We start from the raw sequence: 22,035 nt of genomic DNA, 5'->3' as shown, positions 1-22,035 counted from the left end.
TGTTTGTTATGTTCAGTATGAATACAGTATAGAGTTACTGCTGCTGTACTTCATGTGTTTAATATGAATACAGTATAGAGTTACTGCTGCTGTTCTTCATGTGTTTAATATGAATACAGTATAGAGTTACTGCTGCTGTTCTTCATGTGTTTAATATGAATACAGTATAGAGTTACTGCTGCTGTTCTTCATGTGTTTAATATGAATACAGTATAGAGTTACTGCTGCTGTTCTTCATGTGTTTAATATGAATACAGTATAGAGTTACTGCTGTTCTTCATGTGTTTAATATGAATACAGTATAGAGTTACTGCTGCTGTTCTTCATGTGTTTAATATGAATACAGTATAGAGTTACTGCTGTTCTTCATGTGTTTAATATGAATACAGTATAGAGTTACTGCTGCTGTTCTTCATGTGTTTAATATGAATACAGTATAGAGTTACTGCTGCTGTTCTTCATGTGTTTAATATGAATACAGTATAGAGTTACTGCTGCTGTTCTTCATGTGTTTAATACGAATACAGTAAGTTACTGCTGTTCTTCATGTGTTTAATATGAATACAGTATAGAGTTACTGCTGCTGTTCTTCATGTGTTTAATACGAATACAGTATAGAGTTACTGCTGCTGTTCTTCATGTGTTTAATACGAATACAGTATAGAGTTACTGCTGCTGTTCTTCATGTGTTTAATATGAATACAGTAAGTTACTGCTGTTCTTCATGTGTTTAATATGAATACAGTATAGAGTTACTGCTGCACTTCATGTGTTTAATATTAATACAGTATAGAGTTACTGCTGTACTTCATGTGTTTAATATGAATACAGTATAGAGTTACTGCTGCTGTACTTCATGTGTTTAATATGAATACAGTATAGAGTTACTGCTGCTGTTCTTCATGTGTTTAATATGAATACAGTAAGTTACTGCTGTTCTTCATGTGTTTAGTATGAATACAGTATAGAGTTACTGCTGCTGTTCTTCATGTGTTTAATACGAATACAGTATAGAGTTACTGCTGCTGTTCTTCATGTGTTTAATATGAATACAGTATAGAGTTACTGCTGCTGTTCTTCATGTGTTTAATATGAATACAGTATAGAGTTACTGCTGTACTTCATGTGTTTAATATTAATACAGTATAGAGTTACTGCTGTACTTCATGTGTTTAATATGAATACAGTATAGAGTTACTGCTGCTGTACTTCATGTGTTTAATATGAATACAGTATAGAGTTACTGCTGCTGTACTTCATGTGTTTAATATGAATACAGTATAGAGTTACTGCTGCTGTTCTTCATGTGTTTAATATGAATACAGTATAGAGTTACTGCTGCTGTTCTTCATGTGTTTAATATGAATACAGTATAGAGTTACTGCTGTTGTTCTTCTTGTGTTTAATATGAATACAGTATAGAGTTACTGCTGCTGTACTTCATGTGTTTAATATGAATACAGTATAGAGTTACTGCTGCTGTTCTTCATGTGTTTAATATGAATACAGTATAGAGTTACTTCTGCTGTTCTTCATGTGTTTAATATGAATACAGTATAGAGTTACTGCTGTTCTTCATGTGTTTAATATGGATACAGTAAGTTACTGCTGCTGTTCTTCATGTGTTTAATATGAATACAATATAGAGTTACTGCTGTTCTTCATGTCTTTAATATGAATACAGTATAGAGTTACTGCTGCTGTACTTCATGTGTTTAATATGAATACAGTATAGAGTTACTGCTGCTGTTCTTCATGTGTTTAATATGAATACAGTATAGAGTTACTGCTGCTGTTCTTCATGTGTTTAATATGAATACAGTATAGAGTTACTGCTGCTGTACTTCATGTGTTTAATATGAATACAGTATAGAGTTACTGCTGCTGTTCTTCATGTGTTTAATATGAATACAGTATAGAGTTACTGCTGCTGTTCTTCATGTGTTTAATATGACTAACACAGTAAGACTAAGGGCTGTATTCAGTCCGTATCATGGAAGTTCAGCGTTAGTGTGATTTCATTTTAAAGGCAACGTTCCCACGTTAGTGGAAACTACATTCAAGGTAAACGCTGCATATGTCAGCTCAATCAGAAATGGCCTTTACATTTCTGTCAGTCAATCTGTAACCCTTCATCATCAATACAGACTGAATAGAGCTCTAAGTAGAGATATTAGTGTGTCACCTGTATGTTTCAGATGCTGCTGCTGGACCAAGTCATGTGACCTACGTCCAGATTCAACTCAAAAAGTTGGACAAGAAAAAGAATGGTGACTCAACTGTGACGTCAATTAATATGGTGCAGTTTATCAAAGTTTAGTTAAAACATTTACATTTTTTAAAATAAACAAAATTTACAAAACTTCGGCCCATCTTCCTCCTCCTCAGAAAAGCCAGCTGATCCAAAAGAAAGTGCAGTCTACTCTGAGGTGAAGACAGGAAAAGCCACAGGTAAGACCTATTCTACAAGTTGGCAGTTAGTCACTAGATTCACAATTTGAGAGTTTTGATGAAGAGGCAGAATATGAAATAAGTTAATTCCTTCATTTGTTGACTGGAAATGTCCATTGTTAGCAGCACCTGGACCTGTTGATGTGACCTATGCTGATGTTGACCTCCAAAAGAAGACCAAAGCCAAGAAGAAGAGAGGTAAGACTGGACATCCCTCCCTCCATATTCCCCCTATCAGAACCTCACACCTCTGACCCCATATTGAATATCTATGTATTTTATCCTCACTCCTTACAGAAACAACAACCCCAGCAGAGGCAGATTCAGTCTATTCTCAATTGAAGCCAGGCACAACCCCAGGTAAGATACTATTGATGCTTATACGTAACCCTCTCACCACAGACTTGGATAGATCAACAAGGGAATCATGGTGAAAAGGACATCTCAGTGTATAAACTTTTATGATATTGACTCGCTAGGGGAAAAACAAGAGGCTAGGGATATTACTAGTCAAGAAATAAAGGCTTATATTACTGTTTTCAGAATGTTTTCCAACGCTACAAAATGAATGACTCGTTGAAAATACAAACACACGCAGAATGCAATTTAACGTGAATATATTTTGAATAAAACATTAGCAGTTACACAAATACCACACAATCAATTACAATATAGGAATAAAGATATAACCCCCGGGTACAGAGAGTGTACTCTTAAAACTCAGTCACTGACACTGTTCGACCTAGCAAGCAGCAAAACAGCTCCTGATCTGACAAGGTAAGCCTCCGTGCCAAAATTCTCCTCACAGTAGCAGGTGAATTCAGGTAATTTCTATAGATATTTAACAAGACTTTCTGTACACTTGTAAGAGGTAAGGGAAATTAAGCAACAGTCTCTTTGCTAAATGCAATCCGTAATCCCTTCAAATGGAAAAGTTGTAAGTTCAAAAACAATAGCGTCCGTCTCAGTTTTCCTCATGTCTCGAGCAGCTTCACCCCATCCAGTGCCTCAAAAGTCCCGTGTTCACGCGATAGCCCCATTTAGTTTATGATGATGCCCTTTTAGTTTAAGAGCTGTTTTGAAAAGACCAATAGAAATGTCCGCCTGTCTTGGTGGGATGGAGGTTTGGCCTTCCATGGTGACATCACCATGTGGAAAATGTGTTAATACACCAATAAGAAAGAGAGTTCCGAACAGCTCTGCCAATAACAGCTCATTTTCAGTTTCCCCTCCCCACTCAGACCACTTCCAGAGAGTCCTAGCAAAATTCTTGCTTGAGAAACTACCCTTTGCTAAGAAGCTTTTTGCTTGTTTTTGACCATTTTAATTGAAAACAATCCCACGTTGGTACTTAATTGTTACCCAGAAATGATTTGATATTGAGATGAAAACGGCTGCATTGGATCTTTAAATTACTGACGTTTTTCTTTGAAGCTTGCACATGAAAGTAACACAACATAGGCTGAACAGCAGAGGATGTAGTAAAACATGTTTCTAATACATGGTTTATCAGGGTACTGATGCTCATATATCATAGTATACTGTATCTATTTACAGTATCTCTGTTTTATTCTTAGCACTTTGTTTGACTACAAGCACTAAAAGATGTTGTGTGGTGATATGTTACAGGTCCTTGAGGGAGATGGAGGGATAAATAACTTTGTGTGGTGATATGTTACAGGTCCTTGAGGGAGATGGAGGGATAAATAACTTTGTGTGGTGATATGTTACAGGTCCTTGAGGGAGATGGAGGGATAAATCACTTTGTGTGGTGATATGTTACAGGTCCTTGAGGGAGATGGAGGGATACATAACTATGTGTGGTGATATATTACAGGTCCTTGAGGGAGATGGAGGGATAAATAACTTTGTGTGGTGATATGTTACAGGTCCTTGAGGGAGATGGAGGGATAAATAACTTTGTGTGGTGATATGTTACAGATCCTTGAGGGAGATGGAGGGATAAATAACTTTGTGTGGTGATATGTTACAGGTCCTTGAGGGAGATGGAGGGATAAATAACTTTGTGTGGTGATATGTTACAGGTCCTTGAGGGAGATGGAGGGATACATAACTTTGTGTGGTGATATGTTACAGGTCCTTGGGGGAGATGGAGGGATAAATAACTTTGTGTGGTGATATGTTACAGGTCCTTGAGGGAGATGGAGGGATAAATAACTTTGTGTGGTGATATGTTACATGTCCTTGAGGGAGATGGAGGGATAAATAACTTTGTGTGGTGATATGTTACATGTCCTTGAGGGAGATGGAGGGATACATAACTTGGTGTGGTGATATGTTACAGGTCCTTGAGGGAGATGGAGGGACACACCGTCAGAGGAGAAGCAGGAGCAATCTGGGAACTTGGGTTATGCATGCTCGACGTACGCAAGCACACACACATGCAGGCATGCTCACACACACACATAAACAAACAAAAACGTGCCCGCTCACACACATGCACACGAACACACAAATACAAGAAAAACACATTAATTTTTACAAGTGAACATGTGAAGTATTCCAAAAACACATGTTTTCATGTGATCACATGTGATCTTATGTTAAGTTAATGTGATCACACGTGATCTTATTTGAAGTTTATGTGATAACATGTGACAACATGTGAAGCAACATGTGATGACATGAAACTTCACATGTGAAAACGTGATTTCACTTTACATTTCTCATGTGTATTTTTCTGTGAGGGACACACACACAATAACACCTTGTACATGAAGGATTTGTATGTTATTTTAATTTACCAGATAAATACAACCAATAACTTTCATTTAACCATGTGTGTATTACTGTAATAGATTAAATACATTGTATGGTGTAATGATGATAGATCTTATGAACAGCTATAGTAATTTTATCTGCTTTGTATTGTGTATTGAATTGTTGGGTTGTAAATGTACTGAAATGTATTATTTCTGTCATTCAGATGATAGAATAACATATTTTCTATATGAATGTCACATATACTGTACATGTTTGCTTCTAATGACCTGTACTTTTACAATATCTTTGCAGCGTGCTTTTTTAATAAACGTTTTATGTTTTATCCACCAGATAGAATGAATGCTTTGTTACAGTAAACAGATATTGTCCTCATGGTCAACTCTTCCACACAACCAACCTACTTTGGTCAGCTCTCCTTTCATCCTAATAGAGTTCTTGGGCTCCTCAACATTACAGGAAAAGTGTTGGGTGGCAACATTTCAGTGTTTAAACAACATTGTTGACAGAAACTCTTTAATGAAATGTCAGGCATTACATTTGACACTGACTACACAACTAATACCCCTGATAATACAATATAATATAATACAATATAATACAATACAGTATAATACAATACAATAGAACTCTCCAAACTAGTACTTTAGGTTGATCAGTTACAGTTCAGTTGCAACATCAGGAAATACTAACAGAAATACAGATCAAAAACATGAGACACATGACCCTTTCTCTGATAAAAATAGAGTGATGTGCAACATTTTATAACCCCCCTCATCTAAGATAGTAATGACCTCTCACTATACTTTAACATTAAACTACTGTAGTTCTACAACCAACACACACAAATGTCTTCACTGTTTTTAATAAACTGAAAAATGAAATGTGGACATTCACACCTATGATTGCAAAGGGGTCTTCCAAGTAAACAAAGGTCAGACTCATAAGTCAGAATGTGATATAACATGGTAACAATATCGAATGTTTCCATTACTGTGTTGAATTGGTAATCTAAGTACAGTATGCATGACTAACAGTTCTTGCATTTTGCCTCATCATACAGACAAGGTCAAGGTGATTCATGACATTAGTGGTTGTCTGACTCTGACTGATATTTCCCTGCATCGTTGGTAAGATGTAACGGCAGATGTCCTCCTCTTCGTCTGAAGAGGAGGTGTAGCAGGGATCGGACCAAAGCGCAGCGTGGTTAGTGTTCATCATGTTTAATAACGACAAAAAACGTGAACACTACAAAATACAAAAACAACAAATGTGAAAAACAAAAACAGTCCTATCTGGTGCATAGACACAAAGACAGAAGACAACCACCCACAAAACCCCAACACAAAACAGGCTACCTAAATATGGTTCCCAATCAGAGACAATGCCTAACACCTGCCTCTGATTGAGAACCATATCAGGCCAAACATAGAAACATGAAAACTAGACACACAACCTAGAATGCCCACTCAGCTCACGTCCTGACCAACACATAAAACAAAGAAAACACAAAAGAACTATGGTCAGAACGTGACATAAGACCACTGTTCCAGTTAGGGGGGTTATGTGTCTGTGTTTAGACCTATGTAGACAGACAGACAGACAGACAGACAGACAGACAGACAGACAGACATTTTTAATTTCAACAATTAAAAATAAACTGTACACATTACACTCACAAAAGCTCCAAGACAATTAACATATTATGGCTATATACAGTGTTGTAACGATGTGCAAATCGCTAAAGTACAAAAGGGGAAATAAATAAACATAAATATGGGTTGTATTTACATTGGTGTTTGTTCTTCACTGGTAATATTGCTGCTGTAATGGCACACTGTGGTATTTCACCCAATAGATATAGGAGTTGATCAAAATTGGAATTGTTCTTTGTGGGTCTGTGTAATCTGAGGGAAATATGTGTCTCTAATATGATCATACTTTTGGCAGGAGGATAGGAAGTGCAGCTCGGTTTCCACCTAATTTTGTGGGCTGTGTGCACATAGTCTGTCTTCTCTTGAGAGACGGGTCAGCCTACGGCAGCAAGGCTATGCTCTCTCTCTCTCTCTCTTTCTCTCTCTCTCACACACACTCTCACATCTCTCTCTCTCTCTCTCTCCCTTCTCTCTCTCTCCCTCTGTATCTCTATCCCTCCTTTCTCTTTCTCTTCTCCTGAATGGTCTGCTCATAAAGTTCCAAAAAATACCATTACCTGTAAAATACCATGAAGGGGTATTTTCAGAGAATGACTATAGAGTGTGACTTCCTTTTCAACTAACATAAATGGGATCTTTTATAGAACAGCTGCTCTCATCAAAGGAAGTCTCTGCTCTTTCTCTTCTCTTCTCTCTCTTCTCTGTGTGTTTTGCTGAGTCAACTTCAAGCTACCAGTCAGATATAGATGAAGAGGACGTACAGCCAGAGGAAACAGAAATACAACTCCTAACAGAGATGTCTGGTGGTCCCATCTCATGTTTCTCCAAACAGGGAATACTCCTACTCTCTATCCTCCACTATGGTACGTTTTGTATGGATTCTTTACTTTCTCCTGCTCATGTTTTGTATATATTACATGTGCTTGCTTGCATGATAAAGATGGAAAACAGTTAGCTTTCTCTAGCTAACGTCCTTCTTGGTTTTTCAATGGTGTGTGATCAAATCAAAATCAAATCAAAATGAGGAAAAGCATTCCTCATGAAGCTTGATGAGAGAATGCCAAGAGTGTGCAAATCTGTTATCAAGGCAAATGGTGGCTACTTTCAAAAATCTAAAATCTATTAAGATTTGTTCAACTTTAACATGATTCTATATGTTTTTTTTATATAGTTTTAATGTCTTCACTAGTATTCTACAACGTAGAAAATATATATATATTTTTTTAAACTACAACATGAGTAGGTGTGTCCAAACTTTTGACTGGTACTGTATGTTTGACATTACAGAGTATGTAACAAAACAACATTTGGAAAAAGTCAAGTGGTGTGAATGCTTTCTGAAGGAACTGTTTCCCAGTTGGATCAACAAGACTAAATAAACCTACACTTTGGGCACTTCAACCTGCCTTGCCTCCTACAACATTATTGCATTTACAATTTCTACCAGTCCCTTTTCTACATATGTTAGTAACATGTTTGACTGTTCAAACTGTGCATGCCTCTCAACACATCAAATACTTTGCACAAAGGCTGAGAAACTTTACACTGGTTTGTTATAGTTACCACAAACCAACAACCCTCCTCAAACAGAGAGGAGTTGAGTGGTTATGTTTTGATCTCTTCCTCTTTAGCAGTGAGGGGTTGTGAAGGAGGGTGGTGTGTGTGAAGCTGTCTTGTTCTACTGTGGCCAGAGAGAGACAAATAGAGATGGTTGTAGATGTCAAAACCTAGATGTTGGGCTGATGAGTAGGCCTGTACATGAAAAGGTGTGTGGGGCTTTCTTTGCTTTTCAGAGAGAAGGACAATGTTATTTTATCATACAGTATACTGTAGTTCACTTGTCATATTAATTTCTCGTTTACATTTAATCTATCACTCTGATCACTAATTTCCTGGGTTATTCCTTTGAACAGTTGACAGACCTGCCGTTCAATGCAAGAACCTTCACACACAGTTAACTTCTAAATAGCTCCTGAACCAGATCTGTAGCTTTCTAATTCTGATAAAGCTCCATTTGAGTCACAGCCACAGGAACTGTAGGGTTCCGGTCCGGAGGAGACGCTGGTGTCTTCAGTCACTTTCCAGCAGCTCAGAATGGTGCACCGTTCATTTATTGGACGAGAGATTGTTTCATTTATAGAATATGAAGTATGTCATCTATGCACAATACATATGGCATCAGATGATGACTTTGTTTGGTTATATGTGTTTACAGAGGAATGGAGTTGAAGGTCATTGCAGCTTCTAATTCGGTTGTTGCCGGTGCCTGAGAAACATTAGAAATCTATAGACATTGTGTAGTGTTTTACCAAATATATTTTTAGATTCAATACAATTGTATAGTATTGGTCTTCTAGCTCAATTCCTGTTCTCAGTCTGTCAATGTAATTTAGTCAGTTCTCTCGGTTTTTCTCCCTCTTTAACTCTCTCTGTTTCTCACTCTGTCTATTTCTCTTTTTATTCCTCTCTCTATTTCTCGTTCTCCCTCTACGTCTCTCTCTCTCTCTCTCTCTTTCTCTCTCTCACACACACACTCTTATCTCTGTGTTTCAGTGCTGAGTGCATTATTCATCTGTGGACACACTCAAGGTGAGTAAATCATCTGAATGTATTTTGCTGCATTTCATCACTAACCATATACAACCACACACAAGGTTCAAATAAACATTGAGTTCACTAACTGAACATTCAGAGATTTTTTTTTTTTTTTTTAAAGAGTCATTTGAAATAGCTACTCATGTATCCAGTCAATATCAACCTATTTTATAAGAAATAGGGAATTATTTAAGAAAAGTGCAAGGGTACCAATATAATATTCTGGTCTGCATTTTCTCAGCTCTGCCTGAAACTACACTGACTGTAGAGCCAAACCCTGTGTTCCCTGGAGAGACAGTTACTATGACGTGTTCAGTAGGGTCTGACAGTATCTGGAACTATCAGTGGTACAAAGACAGGAATGATAATGTAGTATCCCAGTCTGTCAGACACTACAACAGGAGACACCCTCAACATCAGTAGAGCTGCTGAGTCTGACCAGGGTCTCTACTGGTGTCAGGGAGAGATCCAGTCCAGATCCATATCATCAATCATCAGTGATCCTGTCACTATTACCCTGAACGGTGATTTACTTTGTTGTTGTTGTTAGTGAGCGTCAGTAGAGTGGATCTTTACACTCAAACCTATTGCAATACCAACAGATTATCAGCCGTCGACTACACTGACTTCAGACAAGGAGGACGTATTCACAGGAGACAGTGTGACACTGAGCTGTACTGTAGAGTCTTCTGGATGGAAGTTTTACTGGTACAGACACAGACCAGACTCTACACCAGTAACCACAACCTCTGGATACTCCTACACACTCAGCTGGGTCAGTGTCTCTGATGGAGGACAGTACTGGTGCAGAGCTGGGAGAGGAGACCCAGTCTACTACACCCTGTACAGTGACCCAGTCCAGATAAACATTACTGGTGAGTCTAAAACAGTTTTATGATAAATGGCTGCTATTTTACATTGATAGAAAGTGGGGAATAATATGTTGTCTGCTTACTGTATCCCAACAACTGTAGCTAACTTGAAGCTATATTCATGAGAAGACCTATTGATAAATAAATACATTTAAAAATGTGCAACTGTTTTTTGAGTTAGTTGTCTGTGTGTCTGTGCAGAGAGACCTGTTGCTGTTCTGACCCCCCAACCCAACTGGACCCAGATATTCATTAGAGAGACTGTTACTATGAGATGTGACATACAGGGAGGAGGAGACTCTGACTGGAACTACAGATGGTATAAGAATAGTCAGTTAGTGCTCCCCTTTAACACAAAGCCTGAGTACAGAATCAGTCCTGTCTACATGTCTAACAGTGGATCATATACCTGTAAGGGTGTAAAGGGCAACAAGTTCTCCAAGATCAGTGATGCTGTACAACTGACTGTGTCTGGTAAGTATTTCTAATCATGCAAACATCCCCATGGGCAACTAGAATAATTTCTTAGATTGAAAGTTTTAAACGTGTCCTCTGCCTAATCACAGATCAACCCCAACCTGTCCTGAGTATCTCTCCTCAGTGGCTGAACCCTGGAGACTCAGTGTCTCTGAGCTGTGAAGTTGACAAGATGTCTACAGGCTGGAGATTCTTCTGGTACAGAGCTGTTTACACTTTAACTGAGCAGTCCTACTATTTTGAGCGTCTCCCAGACAGAGGCAATATGACTACTGAAGACTCCTACACTCTGATCCCTGCTGGTCCTACTCCCACAGGAGGATATGTGTGTAGAGCTGGGAGAGGAGACCCAGTCTATGACACACTCTACAGTGAACCTCAGTTTCTCTGGTCAGGAGGTAACTAACTGCATTGAAACATATTTAAGTCTCCCTCGTGTGTATAATATATATTATTTAACTAATGGGGTTGACTCTGTCTCTCTTTGTTTTAGATCGGCAGTCTTCAGTGTCTCTCAGAATAAGTCCCAACACAACTCAACACTTTAGATCAAAGTCTCTCTCACTGAGCTGTGAGGAGAAGGGGAACTCTACTGGATGGAGACTGATGAGATACACAGAGAGAGGAGTAGAGTCAGGGTGTGTCTCTAACTGGGGATCAATAACAGGGTCCACTTGTACCATCAGGTCCACAGACTCATGGTCCAGTGGAGTGTTCTGGTGTGAGTCTGGATCAGGAGAGTACAGTAATGCTGTCAACATCACAGTGGATGGTATGTCTGTTGTATGACATTCAAACAGAAAAAACAATAACATTTCAATGTTTGATATGATGTTCAATTCTGTAACTGAATTGCATCGCTTATAAAATACAAGTTAATAAGATATTGAGGGTGATCCTCCAGTATGCAGATTTTCAGTATTATTTATATATTATGTTAAACAGCTGGTGATGTGATCCTGGAGAGCCCTGTTCATCCCGTGACTGAAGGAGACTCTGTGACTCTGCGCTGCAAATACTGGACAACCAGCTCAAATATCAAGGCTGATTTCTACAAAGATGGAGTACTCATCAAGAATGGGACCACAGGAGAGATGACCATCCCTGCAGTATCCAAGTCAGATGAAGGATTCTACAAATGCAAATACCCTGACAAGGGAGAATCACCAGAGAGCTGGGTGACAGTGAGAGGTGAGAAGAGCTGTCTGTGTGTGTGAGAGAGTTACTGTGTATGTTTTTGTCTTGATGCTAAAACATGTGTTTTGCTAGTCCCTCCAGGTTCTGTTGTCTCCATCTCTCTGACCAGGCTGCTGTGTGGTCTACTGGTGGTGTCTCCCTTTCTACTGGTGTCTATCGTGCTGATGGTGAAATGCTGCAGGGCTCGAGGTGAGAACTTTCTTTCAGTGTCTTTACAATCAGTTTATCCAGCTAGAGATGGCATGCTTTTATATCACTTTTAAACTAATGTGGAATGAATTGGTTCATTTCAAATGTAAATAGACAAAGTGTCCAGGGGCAGCTATTTCTGTTAAATGTCTTTTATGGAAGCTTTTCCTCACAAATAGTTTTCATAATGTAGCCTGGCAAAAGTCAACCCAGCACTGAACACAAACTAATTTGGGGTTGTATATTCTGTCAAAGCTTACATTTAAAATAGGATAATGTAGGAGGGAAATCACTGCAAGTCACCATAAAGTACATTTCAGTCTAAATCACCATCTAGTAAAATAAATGTGTTAGTAAAGTGCATAAAAACAATCTGAGTACAATAAGTACAAAGTAAAATGCATAAACGGTAGTAGCTCTACTTTCTATAAAATAACAAGTAAATACAAAGACCACAATGTTGACAGTTAGAATGGACTTTCTAACATTTCAAATACCTGAGTACAAGATGTCCATAAAACAAAATGACATTGTGCATGAAAAACCAAAAAATATATTTTGTCATAAATCAATATGAATAGTTACAAACACCCTGTCCACATGATACCCTAAGCCCACATGATACCCCAACCCCACATGATACCCCAACCCCACATGATACCCTGACCCCACATGATACCCCAACCCCACATGATACCCTAACACCACATGATACCCTGACCCCACATGATACCCTAACCCCACATGATACCCTAACCCCACATGATACCCTGACCCCACACGATACCCTAACCCCACATGATACCCTAACCCCACATGATACCCTGACCCCACATGATACCCTAACCCCACATGATACCCCAACCCCACATGATACCCCAGCCCCACATGATACCCTAACCCCACATGATACCCTAACCCCACATGATACCCCAACCCCACATGATACCCCAACCCCACATGATACCCCAGCCCCACATGATACCCTAACCCCACATGATACCCTAACCCCACATGATACCCCAACCCCACATGATACCCTAACCCCACATGATACCCTAACCCCACATGATACCCTAACCCCATTTGATACCCCAACCCCACATGATACCCTAACCCCACATGATACCCCAAACCCACATGATACCCTGACCCCACATGATACCCTAACCCCACATGATACCCCAACCCCACATGATACCCTAACCCCACATGATACCCTAACCCCATTTGATACCCCAACCCCACATGATACCCTAACCCCACATGATACCCTAACCCCATTTGATACCCCAACCCCACATGATACCCTAACCCCATTTGATACCCTAACCCCACATGATACCCTAACCCCATTTGATACCCCAACCCCACATGATACCCTAACCCCACATGATACCCTAACCCCACATGATACCCCAACCCCACATGATACCCTAACCCCACATGATACCCTAACCCCATTTGATACCCCAACCCCACATGATACCCTAACCCCACATGATACCCTAACCCCATTTGATACCCCAACCCCACATGATACCCTAACCCCACATGATACCCTAACCCCACATGATACCCTAACCCCACATGATACCCTGACCCCACATGATACCCTAACCCCACATGATACCCTAACCCCACATGATACCCTAACCCCACATGATACCCTGACCCCACATGATACCCTAACCCCACATGATACCCTGACCCCACATGATACCCTAACCCCACATGATACCCTAACCCCACATGATACCCCAACCCCACATGATACCCTAGCCCCACATGATACCCTAGCCCCACATGATACCCTAACCCCACATGATACCCTAACCCCACATGATACCCCAACCCCACATGATACCCTAACCCCACATGATACCCTAACCCCACATGATACCCTAACCCCATTTGATACCCCAACCCCACATGATACCCTAACCCCATTTGATACCCTAACCCCACATGATACCCTAACCCCACATGATACCCTAACCCCATTTGATACCCCAACCCCACATGATACCCTAACCCCATTTGATACCCCAACCCCACATGATACCCTAACCCCATTTGATACCCTAACCCCACATGATACCCTAACCCCACATGATACCCTAACCCCACATGATACCCTAACCCCACATGATACCCTAACCCCACATGATACCCTAACCCCACATGATACCCTAACCCCACATGATACCCTAACCCCACACGATACCCTAACCCCACATGGAACAGTAGATCCTCATCTCACCCATACTGCACTGGGGGAAGTGTCATATCAACATATAAATTACAACTCAAAAATGAAACAAAATACAACACACTGAAGCTTTACATGAAATAAAATGTGATTCTGATAAATACGAACGCTTATGAACTCCACAACGTGGTTCTGAGAACACTGGTATTCAGCTAGCAAGAAGCAGGCTAACATGCACATCTGGCATAAAGATTACAAAACAAACTATTATACACTGCAGATGATGCTAAATATGATATATTCCGGTAGAAGTAAGATAAAAAGTATTATTTACCCATCTAAAGTAACGTTGGACCCAAGATGGATTTCAACAGCTCTCCAGTGTAATTGCTTGCTCTCACTCTTACACACTGCTCATGCACATTCCCATGCACACATTATTTATGGCCTCTCTTAAAGGGACAGTGCCATCTAGTGGATATTTAAGCAAAAAGGCCCGAGGGGTGTGTGGTATATTGGCAATATACCAAGGCTAAGGTCTGTTCTTAAGCACAACGCAACGAGGAGTGCATGGATACAGCCCTTAGCCGTGGTATATTGGCCATATACCACAAACCCCAGAGGTGCCTTATTGCTATTATAAACTGGTTGCCCACGTAATTAGAGCAGTAAAAATACATCTTTTGTCATACCCTTGGTATACAGTCTGATTTACCACAGCTGTCAGCCAGTCAGCGTTCAGGACTTGAACCACCCAGTTTAAAAAATGAATACAGCTATGTGCTTTTACCACATGGCTACAGCTACTTCTGATGGATTACAGTTTAAAGAGCAGTTTGATCAGTTAAACTCTAATGCTACTCTCCATCTGTTTTCTCGCTGTAGGTTTGTGTTCAACAGTTAAATCTCCTCAAGACCAGATACGATCTGATGATGTCATCGAACAGACTGAATCATCTGTGTGATTATAACAGTATGAACTGTAAACTGAACAACAATTTGTATGATTTTGACATTTTGCCATTGATATATGATGGTGTTTACTGAGTTTAATATCACTGAATGGAATTTCACAAATGCTGAATGTTATTGTTTTGTAAGTTGACATTTTTTTGCTTTTGGTGGCTCATATGCTTTCCTCTGTTATTGTTGATGGTCTTGCTTTTTCTTGAAATATTACACGTCTCTCTTTATTTCAGATAATTAAACAAGAGTGTAGTGCCTGTTTATGTTTAAAAGTGGAATTTGCTGTATTTTTTATGTTGTATTTTACATAAAACCATCCTTTTTACATACAGGTGTTGACAGTGCATTCGGGAAGTATTTTGACCGCTTGACTTTTTCCACATTTTGTTACATCACAGACATATTCTGAAATGGAATAAAAAAAGTGTTCCCCCCTCATCAATCTACACACAATACCCCATAATGACAAAGCAAAAACAGGTTTTTAGACATTTTAGCAAAACAAATTGAAAAAATACTGAAATATGACATTAACATAAGTATTCAAACCCTTTACTCGGTGCTTTGTTTTAGCACCTTTGACAGCGATTACAGCCTCGACTTTTCTTGGGTATGACACTAAAAGCTTGGCATACCTGTATTTGGGAAGTTTCTCCCATTCTTTTCTGCAGATTCTCTCAAGCTCCGTCAGGATGGATGGGGAGCGTTGCTTTACAGCTATTTTCAGGTCTCTCCAGAGATGTTTGATCGTGTTCCATTCCGGACTCTGGCTGGGCCACTCAAGGACATTCAGAGACTTGTCCCGAAGCCACTCCTGCATGGTCTTGGCTGTGTACTTAGGGTCGTTATCCTGTTGGAAGGTGAGCCTTCGCCCCAGTCTGAGGTCCTGAGCGCAGGTTTTCATCAAGGATCTCTCTGTACTTTGCTCTGTTCATCTTTCCCTTGATCCTGACGAGTCTCCCAGTCCCTGCCTCTGAAAAACATCCCCACATCATGATGCTGCCACCACCATACTTCACCGTATGGATGGTGCCAGGTTTCCTCCAGACGTGATGCTTGGCATTCAGGCAAAAAAGTTCAATCTTGGTTTCATCAGACCAGAGAACCTTGTTTCTCATGATCTGAGAGTCCTTTAGGTGCCTTATGGCAAACTCCAAGAGGGCTGTCATAAGCCTTTTACTGAGGAGTGGCTTGGTTTATACTTGATTGGCCGACCTATTATAACTAATTTGGAACATGTATAGTTTATTATTAACTAAATTAATGGATATTTCTATATACATATATACTGTCTATGTAAGTCTATTAATTGTTGTATTTTTACAGTAGTTGTTACAGGAGCCAGATGAGTGTTCCACTATGTAAGTGTAATGGAGAAGGTGTGTTGTATTTTGTATTCATTTTCATATATAAAATAAAAAGTGCACATTTCTTACATCATTGTATTGCTTTGGGGGGGAAATGATGTAAGTGCATATTCCTTTTACTGTCTGTATTGCCGAGTTGAAACAACGCATTTAATATTAGAAAATTCCTATTAATTTATTATTATGCAAAGCAACACTTCCTAACAAAATCTCTATGCACCACAGTGCAGTCAGCCTTCTGTAAACCACATTCAGATTGACTTCTACTGATATGAACCCATACAGAAGTGTTCCATGTCTGTACTATTATGATGAGATAGAGAGAGGAAGGAGTAAGAGGGCAGAACCAGTAGACTGAGGGGTTATGTTGTTGCTATGTGACCAATGACCATATTAGTATCTATATTGTCTGTAAGAAATTGGAACCTCAAATTGTATGTGTACAATATACTGTTGTATATTCTGTTGCCCCTTCTGTTGACAAGGCTCTTTCAGAGCTACAATCTGCCTTTTTTGCTTTGCAGAAAACCTTTGTTGAACAGAAATTGGTACTTAATGCAGCTTAGACTAAAACCTTAAAAATGTACCTGATTATTTATCCGTATTGGATAATTCTTACATTGATCACATTATAGTGATAGTATGTCTGACCTCACAAACAATGTAAAGTATGTATAGATAGGTGTAATCTAGAGACTAGCCTGTTGGTTTTTAATCTGAGGGTATCCTGCTATTGACACACTTGTTGAATTATGCAAGTGAACTTGACAACAACAATAATTAAAGAGACAGTCCAGACAATGCAGGTGAGTGCAGGTAGGGTAGACAGAGCAAGTGTTTGGTGGGTGCAGTCATGTTCCTCCCCTTTATGCTACTTTATTCATATTTGCTAATAGACCTGGTGTAATTATGCAAATGTGGCACACATATTTGTTTTTATTTGAACACAAAATACAAAAAAACTGATACAATAACTAAATGTTTATATGATGTGCTATATTCAACAACAAAACACACACACTCACACACACACATTCACAATAAATGACACACTGACACACATCACATAAACAAACAAATTGAAACACAGCCAAAAACAACACAATAACAAAGACATATCTATGTAGACAGTATCTAACTAAAAGTGTCCCTCAGAACCATCTGACTAATGAACAAGTCAACCACCAAACCCCTGAGAAGAGTCAGATAGCTGACTGTGGTTTTGACACATGTTCCCCCTATAGAAATATTGTATGTGTGTATGGAGGGGAAAGCTGAAGCTGAGGCTAGCTGGGATACCAGTAGTCACCATAGCAAAGGTTTGAGGGGAGGCATGTATCTGTGCATGGTGGGTGTAAAAATGAACTAACATCTGCACATTCTGATACCAAACTGATCTCATCTCAGATCTCTATTCTCGTTCCATCCTTCTTTCCTCCAATAAAGAGGAAGGAACCAGTGTGAGGTCATGTAGACAATCATAAGAAGAAGTTGGTCAAAAAATTAACACGCCATCAACCACTACTCTTTTTTCTCACAACCTTTGTACGTTTCTCAATAATTTTCTCACTCTATTTTCTGTGTGACGGTGAAGAGGTGTGATCTAAACAGACTGTCATCATATAGGAAGTAGAGGGGTTTGTCAGAAGAACTGTAGTTGTAGAGAAAGTCACTTGTCAGTGGGACAGAATGGAGAACACATTGCTCTGTGTGCTGCTCTGTAAGTACTGACGTTGTATTAGTGTTTGTGTGTTTGTCTATGAGCACAATGCACTAATGTTAATATTACTACTCTATTACTATAGTAGTATACACTTCTGTATTACTTCTGTACTGTAATGACTTTCTTTGTCTTTGTTGAAGTGCTGAGTATCCTCATCTACTGTGGACACTGTGGTGAAGATGATGGTAGATATTCATTTATTTGATCAAACCTCCATCTCTTTATGTTTCATCATCTTTGTCTCTGCTTTTCCTTCCTCATGTTCATTAATGTTATGAGAAAAGGTGATTCAGTTGTGTATGTATGATCTGTAAAGAGGTAGGAAACATAGTTTATGTACATGTTTTATTTGACTGATAGGTGATTGTGTTATGATGGTTGTGTTTATGAAGGTAGACTAAAGTCTGTATTGAAGCCATAAGTCATACCAGCCGTATTTCTGTCTGCTTGAACTCCAACAACTCAGATACACATGAAAACATGAAATGACTCAGGGAATCAATAGAACATTATTTAGAGATGCAGAAAAACAATTTAACATTCAAAATGAGTGAACCTTTCCTTTAAGTTGAAAACATGTGTCTATTTTCTCATGTGAAAATTCATTTAAAAAGTTACGTAATCACATGTGAAAATCCACATGTGAACCTTCATGTGAAATATCATCACATGTGAAGTGTTCCAAAACCACATGGTTTCACATGATTTCACATCTGACCAGTCTGACAGCATCTGACCAGTCTGAAAGCATCTCACCATAAACTCATGGAGCATGAAGGTACTGATAGGAATGAAAGATCTCATGATCTGACTTTGCTGTCATGACGAAATGAATGAAAGAGCTAATCAGATTTTTCATTAGGAGAAGTTACATTTTTTACAAACAAATCTCGATTTGGTTTGTAAATGGCATGTTATAGAAGGGTCCTGTCTACAGGTAACTGACAAAATAAAGGAAACACTTCAATAAATTAAGGATACAAAGTCAAATCAAATCAAAGTGTATTTGTCACGTGCGCCGAATACAACAGGTATTGAAATGCTTACTTACAAAATACCAACAGTGCAATTTTTAAGTAAAAAAATGTTATAAGGTGAACAATAGATAAGTAAAGAAATAAAAAACAACAGTAAAAAGACAGTGAATAATAACAGTAGCAAGTATATTGAAAGCATGGGGTGGTTCCACACAGGAAGTTGCAGAGACTTTTAGAATCTCTGCCCCAATGCCCTATTAAGACACTTTATGTTGGCGTTTCCTTTATTTTGACAGTTACCTGTAGCAGTAGGCTACATGGAGAATGGAATAGTTGGAAAGGGAAAATGTCTCGAGTCGTGAAAAATGGTGTATAACATTGTGGATAAAGTTCAGTATGACACAATTTCATGCATACAACATCTAAATACCTGCATCATTAAACGGAGAGCTTTACCATTTCTAAAAGGATGTATTTAGGTGATTTTTGTGGCCCCCACAAAGAGGATGTTTGGGGTAAGTTTCTCAAAAGCATGTGAAATCACAAAAACAGGTGTCTGGACCGTTCTATAACAAGGCATTTACATAAAAGACATTTGGTTTTAAAAAATAAAACTTGTCCTTTAATATCAGTGAATGACTCTGCACATGAGTTGATGGTGAGATGCTATTCAGTCATTTCAACCATTTACTGTAATACTAGCCTACGTATTAGGCGGCAGGTAGCCTTGTGGTTAGAGCGTTGGGCCAGTAACCGAAAGGTTGCTAGATCGAAATCCCGAGCTGACAAGGTAAAGATCTGTCAATCTGCCCCTGAACAAGGCAGTTAACCAACTGTCCCTAGGCTTTCATTGTAAATAAGTATTTGTTCTAAACAAACTTGCCTAGTTAAATAAAACATTTTTGTAAAGTATTACTTTGTGGACTGGAGCCCCACTAAATATGTTGGCCTATAGTATTTCAATATTCAAGTAGTAGATGTATTGTTATACTGAAGCTCTTTTTTATTTACATTTTTATCCATGGATGTTTGTGTCTGAGAGAGAATGTAAATGTAACGGTCGTCATATTCGTTCTCCTCCTCAGACGAGGAGGAGCATGGATCGTACCAACACCCAGCGAGCTATGTAAACATAATGAATTTAATAACAAGACGAAACACGAAATACACTTGAATAAACTATAAAACAACAAACGACGTTAAACAGACCTGAACAAGAGAACTACATAAAACGAAGAACGCATGAACAGGAAAAGAACGAACGAGACAGTACCGTGTGGTGCAACTAACACAGACACAGCGACAATCACCCACAAACAAACAGTGAGAACAGCCTACCTTAATATGGTTCTCAATCAGAGGAAACGTCAAACACCTGCCTCTAATTGAGAACCATATCAGGCAACACATTAACCCAACATAGAAACACATATCATAGACTACCCACCCAGCTCACGTCCTGACCAACTAAACAAAGTAAAACCAGGTCAGGAACGTGACAGAACCCCCCCCTCAAGGTGCGAACTCCGGGCGCACCCCTAAAACTCAAGGGGAGGATCTGGGTGGGCATCTGTCCGCGGTGGCGGCTCCGGCGCAGGACGAGGACACCACTCCACCATTGTCTTTGTCCCCCTCCTTAGCGTCCCTTGAGTGGCGACCCTCGCCCCCGACCCTGGTCCAGGAACCTTCACCAAGGCCCCTCCTAAATAGAGGAGACAACTCAGGACAGAGAGGTAGCTCAGGACAGAGAGGTAGCCCAGGACAGAGAGGTAGCCCAGGACAGAGAGGTAGCTCAGGACAGAGAGGTAGCTCAGGACAGAGGGGCAACTCCGGACTGAAGGGCAGCTCTGGACTGAATGGTTGCTTCGGACTAGATGCAGCTCCGGACTATATGGCAGCTCATGACTGGAGGGCAGCTCATGACTGGAGGGCAGCTCATGACTGGAGGGCAGCTCATGACTGGAGGGCAGCTCATGACTGGAGGGCAGCTCATGACTGGAGGGCAGCTCATGACTGGAAGGCAGCTCATGACTGGAGGGCAGCTCATTACTGGAAGGCAGCTCATGACTGGAGGGCAGCTCATGACTGGAAGGCAGCTCATGACTGGCTGGCGGCTCCTGACTGGCTGGCGGCTCCTGACTGGCTGGCGGCTCTGGCAGCTCCTGACTGGCTGGCGGCTCTGGCAGCTCCTGACTGGCTGGCGGCTCTGGCAGCTCCTGACTGGCTGGCGGCTCTGGCAGTTCCTGACTGGCTGGCGGCTCTGGCAGCTCCTGACTGGCTGGCGGCTCTGGCAGCTCCTGACTGGTTTCCAGCCTCGCTTACGTGCTGCCTCCTCATACCACCACTCCTGGGCTTTAGCTGCCTCCTTCTCCTCCCGAGAGCGGCGATTCTCTCCAACCTTAGCCCAGGGTCCTTTTCCCTCCAAAATTTCCTCCCATGTCCAGGAGTCCTGTGTAATTGGCCGCTGCTGTCGCTGCTGCCCGTTACCCCGCTGCTTGATCCTTTGTTGGTGGGTGATTCTGTAACGGTCGTCATATTCGTTCTCCTCCTCAGACGAGGAGGAGCATGGATCGGACCAACACGCAGCGAGGTATGTAGACATAATGAATTTA

At 40.1% G+C, this 22,035-nt stretch overlaps 1 protein-coding gene across 1 annotated transcript; it reads left to right on the top strand.

Moving 5' to 3' along the window:
- The first annotated feature begins 1,993 nt into the window (after positions 1 to 1,993).
- LOC120030279 (basement membrane-specific heparan sulfate proteoglycan core protein-like) lies at positions 1,994 to 15,355 on the top strand. The gene is made up of 12 exons (XM_038975616.1): positions 1,994 to 2,006; positions 2,199 to 2,270; positions 2,389 to 2,451; positions 2,575 to 2,649; positions 2,749 to 2,811; positions 10,046 to 10,318; positions 10,517 to 10,789; positions 10,882 to 11,190; positions 11,286 to 11,564; positions 11,738 to 11,983; positions 12,071 to 12,178; positions 15,276 to 15,355. Exons 1-12 carry the CDS (start codon positions 1,994 to 1,996, stop codon positions 15,353 to 15,355), a joined length of 1,854 nt encoding a protein of 617 aa, XP_038831544.1.
- The last annotated feature ends 6,680 nt before the right edge of the window (positions 15,356 to 22,035 follow it).

This window comes from Salvelinus namaycush, chromosome 36 (assembly GCF_016432855.1).
Source record: "Salvelinus namaycush isolate Seneca chromosome 36, SaNama_1.0, whole genome shotgun sequence".
Taxonomy (NCBI): domain Eukaryota; kingdom Metazoa; phylum Chordata; class Actinopteri; order Salmoniformes; family Salmonidae; genus Salvelinus; species Salvelinus namaycush.
This window is presented reverse-complemented; position numbering and strand designations above follow the sequence as displayed.

Coding starts and splice junctions, on each gene's coding strand:
- LOC120030279 (XM_038975616.1), top strand. Junction 11,565..11,737: donor TGTCAACATCACAGTGGATG/GTATGTCTGTTG, acceptor TATGTTAAACAG/CTGGTGATGTGATCCTGGAG. Junction 11,984..12,070: donor GAGCTGGGTGACAGTGAGAG/GTGAGAAGAGCT, acceptor TAGTCCCTCCAG/GTTCTGTTGTCTCCATCTCT.